Genomic DNA, 15,572 nt, shown 5'->3' with positions numbered 1-15,572 from the left:
GTTTAAGGGCACTTCAGTCCTCCTAGTTCATGGGTGAATGAACTGGCGACCTGTGAGTTGTTTTATTTAATTGGTTGGTTATATAGATAGAGTGTAGGTTTATGTACTTTTTTCTCCCTTTTTGCCCTCTCTGTCACCCCAAAATATAAAATTGAAGGGAAGTTTCTTGAGATGGATGACTCTTTCATCTTTATCATCATCTCCTCATTTCCCATGGTTTATAAAAGGAACTTAAAATGCTTTTTGATTGACTGAATTGAACAAAAATAGACTCTTTGCAACTACTTCACCCACAGGTATGTACTTAGGATTTATGGTCAAGAGGGTTGAATTCCTATCTATCTACTAAAAAACTCTGTAACTCATTAGTAAAGAATTCTTCTTGTAATAGATGCTTTGCAATTGACTTTTGAATAAATTAATGAAATTCATCCAATATCTTATTAAATTAATTGATGATGGGGTAAATTAATATTTTAATAATAGCTAATATGTATATAGAATTTTAAGACTTACAAAGCACTATATATATAATATATAGTATACACACATATATCTACACACATGCACATATATTTATCTTAGCTCACTGAAGGCTAAACAACTTGCCCAGGGACATATAACTAGTTAATAAGAGAGCCAGGAGGTAAACCTGGGCTGCCTCACTCCCAGTCCCATGCTTCTTTCACTATGCCCTGCTCTACCATCAAAACTCTTCTCATCTCTTCAGGTCCAACCTTTGGCTAGTCTTTGAAAAAAAGAATCAAACTTGCATTTTTTAAACCTGAGAATGTCTAAATGTTGTCCTATTATGTTTGTTAATATCATTTCAGAGACTTTGTACACAGTTTTCACATCCCTAAAAAGTCAGTCTGGTCTCGAATTCATTTGTTCTGACCAATTAACCTAAAATGGAAGATTGCAAGAACATTTTACAAACTAGTCAGTGGTAGTCCTTTATTAAAATATATTGCACTGGATTGGAAATAAGAAAACTGGTTTCTTTTTTTAAAATTCTGTCATTAGACTAGATAAATTTGTTTTCTCTCCAACCATGAATTTTCTCCACTATAAAGTAAGGTAGTTGAATTAAATAACCACTAAGATCCAGTTCAGTGTCAACATTTTACAACCCATATTCTAATGTCCTTTCCATCTCAAACCCTTCTATGCTTTTTGATGCCATTGCAACTATACAATTCAACTTTTAGAAGCATCCCACCTGAATATCTGGAGCCGTGAAGGCTTGGTCCACTTTCAGGAACTCGGATTCTCTCCAATCTGACTGAAAATTCTGTAGCAATACCCGGGCCCGAATTCGAGGCAAGGCTAAGCTGTTGTCCATCTGAGCAAAGCAGCTATGAAACTTTTGCCTCATTTTAAGTAATTCTTCTTCAGATAATGAAAGGGGTAAACACAGAAGCTTCCTGTTGAAACAAAGACAAATACTTTAAAATCTTACTTATTTTTCATATATTCACCTTTTCTATGTATTGTTTTAAAAATACACCTACCCATAATTATGAGAGGTAAATCTACCAATTACCACAAATAATTACATTTCCAAGAGAATATGAATTCCTTAAGGAGGAAAAAAAATTTCTTTGTATCAGTATCACTAAAAATGCCTATCACAATGTCTGGTGTATAGAAGATAATTTATAAATTATAGTCAAACATTATTGTACACGAATATAATGTAATATTACCATCAGAAATAATGGACAGAATGAATATAGAGAAGATTTATAGAAGTTGAAACAAGCAGAAAATTGAAAATAATACAAACAATGAATAAAACAATATAATTATAAAGAATAAGAAGGAGAAATGAAACTGAAAATTGAGTAACTGTAATTATTAAAATATCTTCTTTGTGAAGTTGGGGACCTATAAATGTGAAATATTGTATATCCTATAAGAATTGGTTAGTGTATTGGTTAGTCTTCCTGAATTATGGTAGTTTTTTCTCTGTTAAAAAGAATGGCTTTTTGGGAAGGGGATATGCATATACCTTAAGAAACAAAAGTGATATAAATGAAATATTTTAGTAGAAATTATTCGTAAAAAATTATGGTCACTAATTGCACAGTATGGGAAAGCAAAAGGAGTTTCAATCTGTCAATAGGAGGAACATTCATAATGATGAGAGAGATTAAGGATCTATCAAAGCATCTGGAACTTGTCTCTGCATGAAATATTTTCTTTTTCATGAATTTGTAACCATATTAATTTTGGTAGTTCTAGGAGGGAAAAGATTATGTGCTACTTATCTTTGTAGTTTTTCTAGAGACTGACACAAGTCCTTGTTTAATAGATGGAATTTATATTTAGTATTATATATATATATAATATATATATATACATATATATATATAAAACTTAGAACTGGTAGGAACCTTAGATTATCTAACCTATCTGACCTTTTTTTGTTGCATTTGTTAAAATATGAGTCTTTTTCACCTTGGGATTGAGGGAAGGCATTCACCTTTGTAACACTTTTGTTATTTCCTTGGATTTATTGTTCCCTTATGTTTTTTAGAATCAGAAAGTATTTAGAATTGTGATTTCAAAGCTGCTCCAAACCACTGCTACATTATACTTCAAAAAGAAAAGGCAAAAACCATTCAAAATCTTAAATTGGCATAGAACACAGATAAACTCAAAGGCTTGTGTCCTATTAGTAGCCGTATTATCCCTTAGGAAAAAATCATGGAGCTTTAATACCACCTATTCCAGTCAACAAAATTGGTTTTTCTATCCAGTTGAATGACCAAATCAGAGGTTATGCTAGTAATACTCTGCAAAAATCCAGACCACATAGATCCAAATAGAACCAAAGAAAATAAGCTTTCATTAGTGATAAGAATGTCATATGTAATTTATGCTATTTTAAGGACCCAAAGGGAAAGCATCACTTTTAAAGAGCTTTGGACTGTATATAAATGGAATTGAATAACTATTCCCTCAAAAAATCTACTTAAAAAACCACAAAGCATTTAAAGACCTCATTTTCAGGTATTTCAATGCAGAAAGTCTTTTTTCTTCTTTAAGAAAGAAGAAACCAACAAATATTGGGAAAGAATTACCAGAGGATAAGAGAAGATAGAGGTGAAATGAAAGGGCCTGTGAGGTCATCTAATTTAAATGAAAACCAGATTATCCTTGTCAAACATATGTGGCTCTATCCTCTACAGTAAATATTATTCCCTGTTAGTGAATTTGATGTTTAGGGAGACAAGTTAAATCATTCAGATCATGAGATTCCCATTTGTTCTCAGAGACCATATCAAATATAGCAAGGATGTAATTGAAAGGGAAATTGACATGATCTACAACATGTTCAACAAAAATAGTAAATTGATCAAATAATAGTATTATATGAATTTTTAAAACTATAGATGATCAAATACATTTTCCCTTTCATGCACATTCTAAAATACTAAGACAAACAGAAGTCACCTGATTCTCAAATACCATTTTAAATATAATATTTTTTCTTTAAAAGTAACCCTGTCAGTAATTAAAATTGTGGAGCTTATTAAATTAAAGTTAATGTCCCCCAACTACATCAGCTGGAATCAGCTTTGACTCCTTGGGACAGTGTCAACATTGGAAAAATTACTTGGTATTGAAAGATCTGGTTTCAAATCTTCACTCAGCTTATAGTTACTTGTGTGACTATGAATAAAGGCACTTAGCCTTTTGAGACCTAGTATTTTATTTATAAAATGTGAAGTTTGGCTTAAATGATTTCTAAGGCCCTTTTACAACTCTAAATCTCCAACCTTATGTTCTTTCCTCATCTTTGTTGTCAGCTATCTTTCTCTCTTTTCTTGCTTTCATTGTGTATTCATTTTTTTACTCCTTCATCTTCTATGTATGCATAACTTCGACTCTTTCCTATCTAATAACTCTCATACCCAGGTATACTATTATTATATTTCTAAATTCCTTATATTATGAATGTTGGGAAATCATTGTATCAGAAATGCTTTTAGAAAAATAACTTTAAAAAATCTGTATGCTGTTAGAGTTTGAAATGAGTTGACCTTTTAAAAGGATGTAATAAAAATAAATATTTGAAAATAGATTTTCAAAAACTCTTAAATATTTAATAGGGGTATATTTTGTTTCAAAACATAATAAGTTTAATATGATAAAGAGTGAGTTATCATTTGAAAATCTTTGACTATCACTTATAAAAATTGGGAAAATGTATAGGGCTGTTTAAAGATGCAACGTTGATACCTTAATATGAAACAACTATCAGTATTAACTGTATGTCTAAAATTCAAGAATGTGATTATATTTAATTTATAAGTAAAGGATAAATGAAATTTAGAGGAACATGAGGAAATTAATAATAATCAAGCACTAAGTTATGGTTTGTGAAATTTTGTTATTTGAATTAAGGGTCTTGTAACTATAATTAACTACTTTTTGAATTTTGAATTACAGATGGTAGTCTAAATTGTTATAGTCTTTTGTAGAAAATGGCATGATTGTAGTCTGAGAACTGTTCAGGGGATATCTGTCCATGGAAAAAGTTGAGGGGCTGACCTTGGTATAACCTAAAGTAGGATTCTCTTGACCTCGTTTCCCCATTTGGCTATTTCCTTGCTGAACAGATAATTTCCCTACCTTGTTAATTCTGAGCCTAGCTTTTGATATCATGCAACTATATGAATGGGACTCAGAAATGATTCATGGCTGGAACTAAGAAGAGATATATATCATTTCAGTCTGTGCCCTTGAAGGGAATGAGCCTTGACATTATTATAACTGTGTCCCCCTTTTCCTTTCACAACAGATTTCTAAAATCAAGGCAGGTGAACAATGTAACATTTGTAAGAAAATACTAAATCTAGTAATTAATAGATTGATACTGAAACATCTATGAATAACTATAATAGGATTCAAGTATAAAAAATCTTATAATATTAATGTATATTTGTGGTCAAATTATAATGTAGGAACGATATCCTCCTAAAGGGAAAATTAGATAAAGCAACAAGACAAAGGTATAATTTTTTAAAGTTTTATCATTAAATGAAATAGTAAATTTTGATAAATAAATAGGATTAGATTCTTTTCTCTAAGAACTACATGCATACCTATACAATTGGTTTCCAAATGTATTCAGTATGAAAATTCAGGATTTGAGTATACCTTAGTAATAACTGCTCAAAATTGGATGAAGAATTTTACATATAAAATTATTTTGAGTTGTAAAATAATTAAAGCTTATTCTCCAGTTTTTAAAAATCTGATCATTTTAAATTACAGAATAATTCATTTTATAGTTATATACCACATGATTTTTTAAAAAGATTCTTATATCAGAATTTAGATAAAGAAAGAAACAACAAATGATATATAAAAACAAATTCTCTAAAATTTCCAGTGAATTATGAGTTCCTAATTTGATGTTCTTAAAAGCTCTGTTGTTAATAGGATTAGTTTTATAAGATTTGATCTGGTTTTTATCACATGAACTTGTTATTTGAAAACCAAATTTAGGGAGTTATAAGTTTTATTGTCTTATTACTGGCAGATTTTAGTAGAAATGTCTCCCAGTTATTTGGAACCAGAAAAGCAGTGCCCTCTTCATAGATGCCCTGAGAATGAGGTTATTCCAGAATGTCCAAGGTATAAGATATCTTCAGGAACCACACAACTATATGGGGTACTGGGGACTCAAGAGAAGATGAAATGATTAGATCAATATTGGGGGTTGGTTATAGTACACGATAAGATTTGATGTTATTTAATATTGCTGATCATTATTGTATTACATTGGCTTTTTGTTTCATGGCATTTATATTTGCTGAATTTTCTTGGTTATCTTAGTAATATGTAAAACTCCCTATTAAAAATTAGTCCCTTGCTACTCCTCTAAGTAGTCTGATGTATAATTCTGATTATGAATATATGAAAAACTTTATAAATTTGGCTTATACATGAGTAATTCATTAGGGGAATGGGCTAGCTCCTCTCCAACAAATGAAAAGGAAGAATTGTGGAAAGTGAGTAAACCATCTTGACTCCATCTTGTGACTCAGTTCTGGATCTGGATCTCAATTCTTGCTCAGTTCCTTTCAATTCAATTATAGGTTAATCCTATCTCTGATTTTTGAGAAAACTTTATTCAATCATGGGAATTGTGGGGGGAAAAACCCCTTTATTGCATTCTTTGAACATGTGTGGCTGAGAAGCTAGATTATCTCTATCTGTTGCTTAGATATTTAACTTGGATCTAAGCTATGATGACCAGAAACCCAGTCATAGTTAAGGACTGATTCAAGGAGTTTTCTCACACATATATCTCAAGCAAATCATGTATCTTACCTGAAAACTAGCTTTAAACTGATCAGTCATTTATTGTGTCCATGGTTCTTTGAATGAATGCAGACACATGGGTAGTGGGATACCTCTTTTTCTGACTAAGAAATTGTACCTGTTCACTATCTTCCCAACTCCCCTAAGTTGTTTGGAAAGTCCCTAATCACTCTTTTCAATTAGAAATCAGATTACCTGATTTTGTATCCTGGTTAATTATTTTCTTTTAATTCATTGGCCTTTTTTATTGTTTTTAATGCATGAAATTCTGTCTCCCCATATATCTGGGGTCTGGTCATAAAGTTAAGGAAGCCTTGTCATGATGTTATCCAATTGGCATTCATTGCTTAATAAACCAATATATACAGAAGCTCGAACATTTGTTTCCTTAGTCATTTCATCTTACACTTGCCACACCTTAAATTCTTCATCTGTCAAATTATTAGATAATCCCTGAGGCTCTGATACTAAATCCTAAGGCAATGTGGCTTATGTGGACACCATACAAGGACCAATTGAGCCAAATGCAAGAAGCCTTAAGGTGATGAGTTTTTCAGTCGTAGGAACTCATGACAACCAGTGACAAGGTGTAACTGTTTCCATCAGTGAAGCTACCTTGAAAATACTAAACTAAGTATAATTGTTTGACTTTTTGTGACCTTCATCTCCCCAAATAGATGGAAAACACTGTGAAGGCAAACCTGTATGTTCTATTTATTTGTATTCCAACAAGATCTAGCAATACCAGGAAAAAGAGAATTCTCCATAAATATTTGTATAATTAATGGGTTTCTTTATTTTAAAAATACTTTAAAATAATATTGATGCTGTTATTCATTTACACAAAATAGTTTAGAGTCAGAAGGGACCCTAAAGCTATGCTCCTAGAAGTTACCCAATCCAACATCATCATTTTACAGATGGGGAAATTGAGGCTTAGAAAGTTTTTGTGACTTGTATAAGGTCATACAGGTAATGTGCAGAAATGGTTCTTTTTTCCACATATGCAAGAGTCCAGAGAACATTAAAAATAAAATAGTAGTAGGATAGGGACTTAACCTGAGACTCTCTACCTGAATTATAGTAAAAGAGATGAGAAGAATGAGATTATGGTTAAGATAATAATAATAATATAATAACCAAATAAATTGGCATTTATGTAGTATATATGTATATATATATATAAATGTATAAAAGTTGGCATTTATGTAGTACTTCAAAATTTGAAAATATATAAACACATACAACACATAATTTCTTCCTCATTTTAAAGGTTAGGAATATGAGACAGAGAGAGATAAAGTGACTTTTTCTGGTTTACACAATTAAGTATTTGATGGTTAGATTTTAATGCAGAATTTTCAGAACACCATTCTTTCTAGGTCTGCAAAGCTGAGTGTCTTGAGATACTTAATACTACTTCTACATATACCACACTGTCAGGCAGTAGTACATTCATCACAGATATGTGCCTCTTTTCTCTGAAGGGAGACTGTACATGTCTAATTCAAACTACTTATAAATGGAGACCTGGAAGCTCATAATTTAGTTCATGGTATAGTGGATAAATTCCTGGATTTTTGAGTCAAAAATTGCATTTGACTCTTGGTTTGGCCAGTGGCAAATCACTTAACCTTGAGAAAATCACTTCCTTAGAAAGGGTTTTGGGAGGGGTCACCTAATATAACTTTTACCTAAATAGGAATTACCTCTAATCATCAATTGTCAAATTCCCAACAAGTTAGCCCTTTTCAGGAATGGCTTGAAGACCTCTGCTTACTTGGAAAGTCACTCCCTCCCAAAGCAACAGGCCCCACTTTGGGTCTGTTCTAATTGTTAGGATTTTTTTTCTTTTATTAAGCCAAATTCTGAGTCTTTATGACTTCTCCTTATTGCTCCTATTACTCCCCTCTGGGGCCAAGTCATACATCCTTGACAGATGGTTTAGTAGCCTCAGAGTGAGGATAGTGAATGCACTATTATGCATGGCTGCTTGTCATATTTTGGGAAAGCTTCCTCTGAGCCAAAATATGCTTCCCCGGTACAATCACTCATTGATCCCAGTTTTGTAATTTGGAGTATTTAAATTTAAAAATTTTTTAAAAAGGTCTAATTCCTCTTTTGCATGTTCTTTTGAATATCCAAGGAAAGATGTGAGGTCCCCTAACTCTTATTTTCTCCAGGCTTAAACACCACCTGATTTTTTTTTAAGAATTACTCATATAACATGATTTCAAGGGCTCTTCCCATCCAGGTCCTTCTCCTTCTATCACAAATGTGACAAATGCCATACAAAATATTCTAGCTAGAATATTGTACAGTTTTGCATGCATCTAATTTGCAAAGGCAAAATATGGCAGAACCATCACTTCCTTGGCCAAGACTCTACTCCTCTACTAAGGCTGGTTCTAATTCTATTAAGACTTTGGGCAGCCAATGTCTTTTTGTCAGTTTAGACTAATTGTAACCAGTTAAGACTCCAAGGTCTTTCCTCCCTTTGAATGGTTGCCAAATCTAGGAATGCTAGGCTGTGCAATGGAGAGAATGCTGGACTTGGATTCAGGAAGACCTGAGTTTGAATTTGACCTCAGATATCTTCTACCTAATAAGACCCCAGGCAAGTCACTTCACCTCTGTTTGCTTCACTTTCATTCCATTAAGCTCAAACAAACTAATATTTAGAACAGCGCATGGAGCATAAGAGATGCTTTATACTAGCATTTCCTCTCCTTCCTTCATCTGTTCAATGGATTAGCAACTCCCTCTCTTGTGGAATAGATAACTAAAATAAGTTAAATTCAATGAGTGTATATTTTTGTTTTATAAGCCTTAAAGTATTATATAAATGCTATCAGCTACCATGTGTACCACTACCATAAATTCTATTACTACAATTATTACCACTACCACTACCACAAACTGCTACCACTGCCATCACTACTACTATACTATTACTATTACTGTTTCTACTATTACTACCAGCACTATCGCCACCATTTCCATCACTATTGTCCTACTATTACTACTACTACTACCACTAAAACTACTACCATTACTACCACTACTACAATCATTACTATAATTCTGTTTTAAAAAAATAAATGCATTTAATTAATTAATTAATTTAGAATATTTTCCATGGTTACATGATTCATGTTCTTTCCCTCCCCTCCTCTGTCCCCCCTCTCCCAGAGCCAATGAGCAATTCTACTGGGTTTCATATATGTCACTGATCAAGACCTATTTCCATATTATTAATATTTGCAATAGAGTGATCCAGCGATATCCCCATCAAATCATATGATCGATCGTATGTTACTTCAATTTTCACTACAACTACTTTTACTACTACTATTCCTCTCACTACCACTACCACCATTTTAACTACTACTACCACTACTACTACTACTACCACTACTACTACTACTACTACTACTACTACTACTACTACTACTACTACTACTACTACTACTACTACTACTATTCCCTTGCAAGGTTTTCCCCCTGTCATTTGGATTTGAACTTCTTTGTTTCTGAGCTAAAATGCAGAACATTGACATGTAGCCCCATTAAATCTAATCTTACTGGTTTTTCTATCCATAGTCTAACCAAGTGAGGCCATTGAAGGTCATGCCCAACCAAGCACATTGGATTGACTCCAGCTTCACTGTTAAATTTACACTGGATGAACGTATTATGTAGTTAGTGTAAATATTGAGCAGAACAGTACCAAGGCCATTAATTATATTATCAAACTGTAAGTTCCACAAATCAGAGAGCTTGTTTATTTGTCTCTTAGTCTCTACCCCCAACCCTGTTGTTTTTTTCTCTAATATCCTTACTCCCTTCATGCCACCACCTCCAAGCCTAGCACAAGATTTCACACAGAGTATACACTTCTTGAATGTTTTCAGAATGAAATCCTTTCCTTTGCTATTTTGAATGCTTGGGAAACACTATGAGTACAACTAAGTATGTATATGGCAAAAAGAAAAAAGAAGAGAAACAAAACCAAACAAACTTATTTTATCAAGAATAGTATACATGTCAGACCTTTGGGAAAGGAAATATTTTAAATCCAAGCAAGAGTTAGAAAAAAATCACAAAATGTAAAATAAATAATTTTGATTATATCAAACTAAAAGGTTTTTGTACAAACAAAACCAATGTAACCAAAATTAGAAGGGAAGCAACAAATTGGGAAACAATATTCATTACAAAAACCTCTGTCAAAAGATCTAATTACTCAAATTTATAAAGAGCTAAATCAATTGTACAAAAAATAAAGCCATTCTCCAAATGATAAATTGGCAAGGGACATGAATAGGCAATTTTCAGTTAAAGAAATCAAAACTATTAATAAGCACACGAAAAAGTGTTCTAAATCTCTTATAATCAGAGAGATGCAAATCAAAACAACTCTGAGGTATCACCTCACACCTAGCAGATTGGCTAACAAGACAGCAACGGAAAGTAATGAATGCTGGAGGGGATGTGGCTAAATCAGCACATTAATTCACTGCTGATGGAGTTGTGAATTAATCCAACCATTCTGGAGGGCAATTTGGAACTATGCCCAAAGGGCGATAAAAGACTGTCTGCCCTTTGATCTAGCCAGAGCACTGCTGGGTTTGTACCCCAAAGAGGTAATAAGGAAAAAGACTTGTACAAAAATATTCATAGCAGCACTCTTTGTGGTGGCAAAAATTGGTAAATGAGGGGATGCCCTTGGATTGCGGAATGGCTGAACAACTTGTGGTATATGTTGGTGATGGAATACTATTGTGCTCAAAGGAATAATAAAGTGGAAGAATTCCATGGGGACTGTAACAACCTCCAGGAAGTGATTCAGAGTGAAAAGAGCAGAATCGGGGACTTATGAGAAAGAAGCTATCCACATTCAGAGGAAAATCTGTGGGAATAGAAACACAGAAGAAAAGCAACTGCTTGATCACATGTGTTGATGGGGATGTGATTGAGGATGTAGACTCTAAATGATCACCCTAGTGCAAATATCAATAATATGGGAATAGGTCTTGATCAGTGACACATGTAAAACCCAGTGGAATTGCATGTCATCTGGGGGAGGAGGTGAGGGAAAGAACATGAATCATGTAACCATGGAAAAATATTCTAAATTAATTAATTAAACAAAAATTTTCAATTAAAAAAAGAAATAAAGTCTCCAGAAGAAAAAGAAAGTATTGCTTTAATTCTTAAATTCATGTTTAAAGAACCAGAATTAAGCCCTTCCCAATAATAATAGTATATAAACACGCACATTTTTTTAATTGTTCAGTCATTTTCAGTCACGTCCAACCCTTTGTGACTTCACTTGGGGTTTTCTTGGTAGAGATACTGGAATGGTTTGTCATTCTTCATATATATATATATATATATATGTATATATATATATATATAAATATATATATATATGTATAAAATTTCAAGGTTTGTAAAACGCATCCTAATAATCTGTTTATAATATAAGATCTCAGTTTATCCTTCTAGCAACCCCTGGTAATAGGTGCTGTTTTTATTTCCATTCCACAAATGAGGAAACAGAAACTGATAGAAGCTCAAGCAACTTGCTTAAAGTCACTCAGTGATTATCTCAGGGCAGACTTGAATTCAAGTGTTCTTGCCCCTAGGACCAGAGCTCTTTCCCCCTGCACTGTCTAGCTATTTCCATTTGGTGCTACCATGTATTTGGAGCCTTATTTCATACACTTTCCTCCACGCTTTCTAGATTCCAGGCTGATTGGCTGATTGTCCTGCTCTCTGGCACCTTTTCCCTTCCAGGCCCTTTCTCCTTTTGCCCCTTTGCTTAAGGAGTTCTTCATGCCTGCCTTGTCTTCCCTTCCAACCTCATCTTTTAAAATTCAAGACTTCATTGATTTACTGTTTGGGTAAGGAAACAAACATTCATTAACCACCTGCTTTGTTCAAGCGCAATGCCAAGCCAGGGAAAGACAGACATAAAAACAATGTTGTCATTCCCTTCCACAAAGCATGCCTAGAATAGTATGAGGCTAGAAAAAAGAACTATTTTCTGTGTTGCTTATGGAACTCTCTGGCAAGATGGCCCCATGTGGCTCAAGCTTCTATGACCTTTATTAAAGAGAATCAGTAGCAGTAGTAGATTGAAGGATGAAAGTCTAACGTGGCTCTAAAACACACTCATTCTAAATTTTCCAATCACCTTGGGGGGATGGATTGAGTTTTTGAGCCTTCAACTGAAAACCTATCAAGCCCCACTCAAACACCATCTCTGCTCACATACATAATTTTGTCTTAGATCTCTCTTTTACATTTATCAAATCGTATCATACATTATACTTCTATGTGCTCAAATCTTGCCTTCCTCCTAGACTGTAGGCTCTCTAAGAAGAGGAATGATCTTTTATTTAGTCCTTCCCCAACTACCCAGGTCACACCAACAGGCAGGCACACAGTAAATACTTAAGACAAGTTTTTGAGTCTGCATACTGATGCTGAACAACCTCGCCATTCAGATATTGCTACTAAGAAAATCAGCCATGTACATACTCACATGAATACCAACTGTTCCCAATGCCTTAATTCCTTCTGTTCTGCCACATGTCTCTCCAGTTCATCATTCAGGTTTTGCTTCAGGTTCTGGAGATAATCTTGACTCTTGCCCCTTTCTTCTCCTTCAAGCTGCTCAGTGTGAGTCGCCATCTCTTTGCTGTGTTCCTCTAGGATCTGCTGCAAGAAGAGCCAGGGTACATTGAGTTTCAGTAACTCTTGGGTCATCACCCCATTCTGGATGCGTCTCATCTCGTCAGCTGCTTTTGTGATAAGCCCCTGTTTCAGGGTCTTCAGTTCTTCCAGGGCATCATGTTCAAGCCTTTCAACCAGCTCTTCCAGTGTGGCGTTGTGGTCAGCTAGTATGGTCTGCCAGTGGATCAAGTAATGGCTAACCTCTCCAGAGGTTCTAATGGCATCCCGCATGGAAAGCTGTTCTTTCCGCAATTCTTTTTGCTGGTGTATTTAAAAAGATAATAATAGCACTGTTAAAACTCTATTAAATTTCTATTATTTATCATATAATTTTCTATACTATTTTGTCAGAAAATTACTGTTTTATTTATGTATATTTTTCTGTTTTTTCTCTGTTATATCTTGGGACTTCCTCTATAATTCTGTTGAACTAAATTCTAATTTCCTTGAGAACAAGGATATATTTTCTAGGTTCTGTATTTCCTATAGAATGAAGATTTTTGAGGATGATCTCATGGACCATAAACTCTTAATAGTATGTTTCTTTTGGATTCTTCGAAGAAATAGGGGTATGAACTAGAAGGATTATGAGTCATATATAGAATGACAATGTTTGTTGCCTCATGTAAATTTCTTTAGTAAAATTCTGGATTATGACAATCATAATCACTTTTGTCCTCAAGATGACATCATTGTTCTGTCATTTCAGTCATGTCTGATTCTCTGTGATCCTATTTGGAGTTTTCTTGACAAACATACTGACGTGGTTTGCCATTTTCTTCTCCAGCTCATTTGACAGATGAAGGAATTAAGACAAACAGGGATAAATGACTTGCCCAGGGTCACACAGTTAGTAAGTGTCTGAGGTCAAATTTGAACTTGAGATGAGTCTTCTGGACTCCAGGCCTGGTATTCTATACATTGTGCCACTTAGCTTCCCCATGAACAGGAATGAAATAGATTAACATATGCTCTTTAAAAAACACATTCTGTCTTATAATCAATAATGTATATTGCTTCCAAGGAAGAAGTGTGGTAAAGGGAGTTAAATGACTTGCCCAGGGTCACACAGCTAAGATGTATCTGAGGTCAGATTTGAACCCAGGACCTCTCATCTATAGGCTTGGCTCTTAATCCATTAGGCCACCTAGTTATTCCCATAACATTTATTCTTGCTCATATGTGCAGTATTGTGTCCATCTTAGAAAGTGTATAGTTTATCTTGTTAAGAGAATGTTAACATAATTTTATACTTGAGAAAGACCCTAGCTGACATCTAATCTGCATCAGAAGAAAGAAAAATCTCATCTATTTTGACTGGCCTAATAAGGCAAAGTTTACTTAAAGAATAAAGGATAAACCATATTCCTTCTGGACATTTCTGGATCATAAAAAGTTTTTCTTCATATAAAGCCAAAATTCAACTTAAAACCAATGCTGCTAGTTTGAGGTAGGACGATCTAGTCTCTTTTCCAATGGTATCATTTCAGATTCTTGTAGATAGCTATCATGCTCCACTGAAGTTTTTTTCTACTCTCAGTTAAGCAACCCATTTCCTTCAACTGTTCTTTATGTTATAAGACCTCTAGGTCCTTCATCATCCTGGCCCTATAAAAACACTCCAATTTATCAAAGTCCATCCTAAAACTCAACATAATAAATCACTGGTGGACTGTCTATCATTGTAGAGAAACAGGACTTACTACAATGATTCCTTCTCCTCCTCATATTTATGTGGAACTTTCTTTGCAATGGATTTTCCTAAAAATAGACTAGGGTAATATGTAGTGAAACATAGTTTTTTTTTTTGCAAATAAGTAAATGGAGAATCAGAGATATTAAATAATTTGCCCTGGGTCGCATCGCTGATAGGTACCAGGGCTGAGAATCAAACCCAAGTCCTCTGATATTGAGGTGAGGGCTACTTTTGCTTCTTCTCAATTTTAACATTCATCTTCCAATCCTCTCCCATGCCTAACACAGTACTGCCATGCATGTACCCAGAACTTAAATATGCTGGTTAGATTGAGCTTCTGGAATAAAGGAGGAAACTGGAAGTTGTTGAGATTAATCTGGGATGGTTATATAGAGAAAAGGTTCTTCCAGTTTAAAAAAAAAAAAAAGGTTTGGATTTCAGTAAGGTAATTGATTGGGCAGCAAGATGATGTCATCTCAGATAAAAGAGATAACCTATTTATGATGTAGAATCAGAAAAAGGATAATTTATAAATTAGTACATGAATAAGAAGTTTTAGTATTGTTGCTATAGTTTAGCATGAACCAAGCAGGTTTAGGAGAAGAAAACCATTGGGTGAGGCATGATTGTGGAAGGGTCGTGATACTTATTATCAAGCTCTGTAACTTGACACACACAGTATTTGGGAATGACTGTTGCCTTCTGAGAAAGGCACAGTTACAAGCAAAGCTATGCTTAAGAATGTGATTTCGGGTGATAATTTGTAAAATATTAAGTATATGAGGAAGAG

At 34.0% G+C, this 15,572-nt stretch overlaps 1 protein-coding gene across 2 annotated transcripts in view; it reads right to left on the bottom strand.

Annotated features, from left to right (window-relative positions):
* EVC2 (EvC ciliary complex subunit 2) overlaps positions 1-15,572 on the bottom strand; it is a 209,632-nt gene that overhangs the window by 72,619 nt on the left and 121,441 nt on the right. For both annotated transcript variants that reach the window (XM_007496745.3, XM_007496747.3), the window contains exons 14-15: positions 12,896-13,347; positions 1,223-1,427 (exon numbers count right to left, since the gene is read on the bottom strand). In XM_007496745.3, the coding sequence (XP_007496807.3) occupies positions 1,223-1,427; positions 12,896-13,347 (657 nt within the window). The remainder of the gene's footprint in view (positions 1-1,222; positions 1,428-12,895; positions 13,348-15,572) is intronic.

This window comes from Monodelphis domestica, chromosome 6, assembly GCF_027887165.1.
Source record: "Monodelphis domestica isolate mMonDom1 chromosome 6, mMonDom1.pri, whole genome shotgun sequence".
NCBI lineage: Eukaryota > Metazoa > Chordata > Mammalia > Didelphimorphia > Didelphidae > Monodelphis > Monodelphis domestica.
This window is presented reverse-complemented; position numbering and strand designations above follow the sequence as displayed.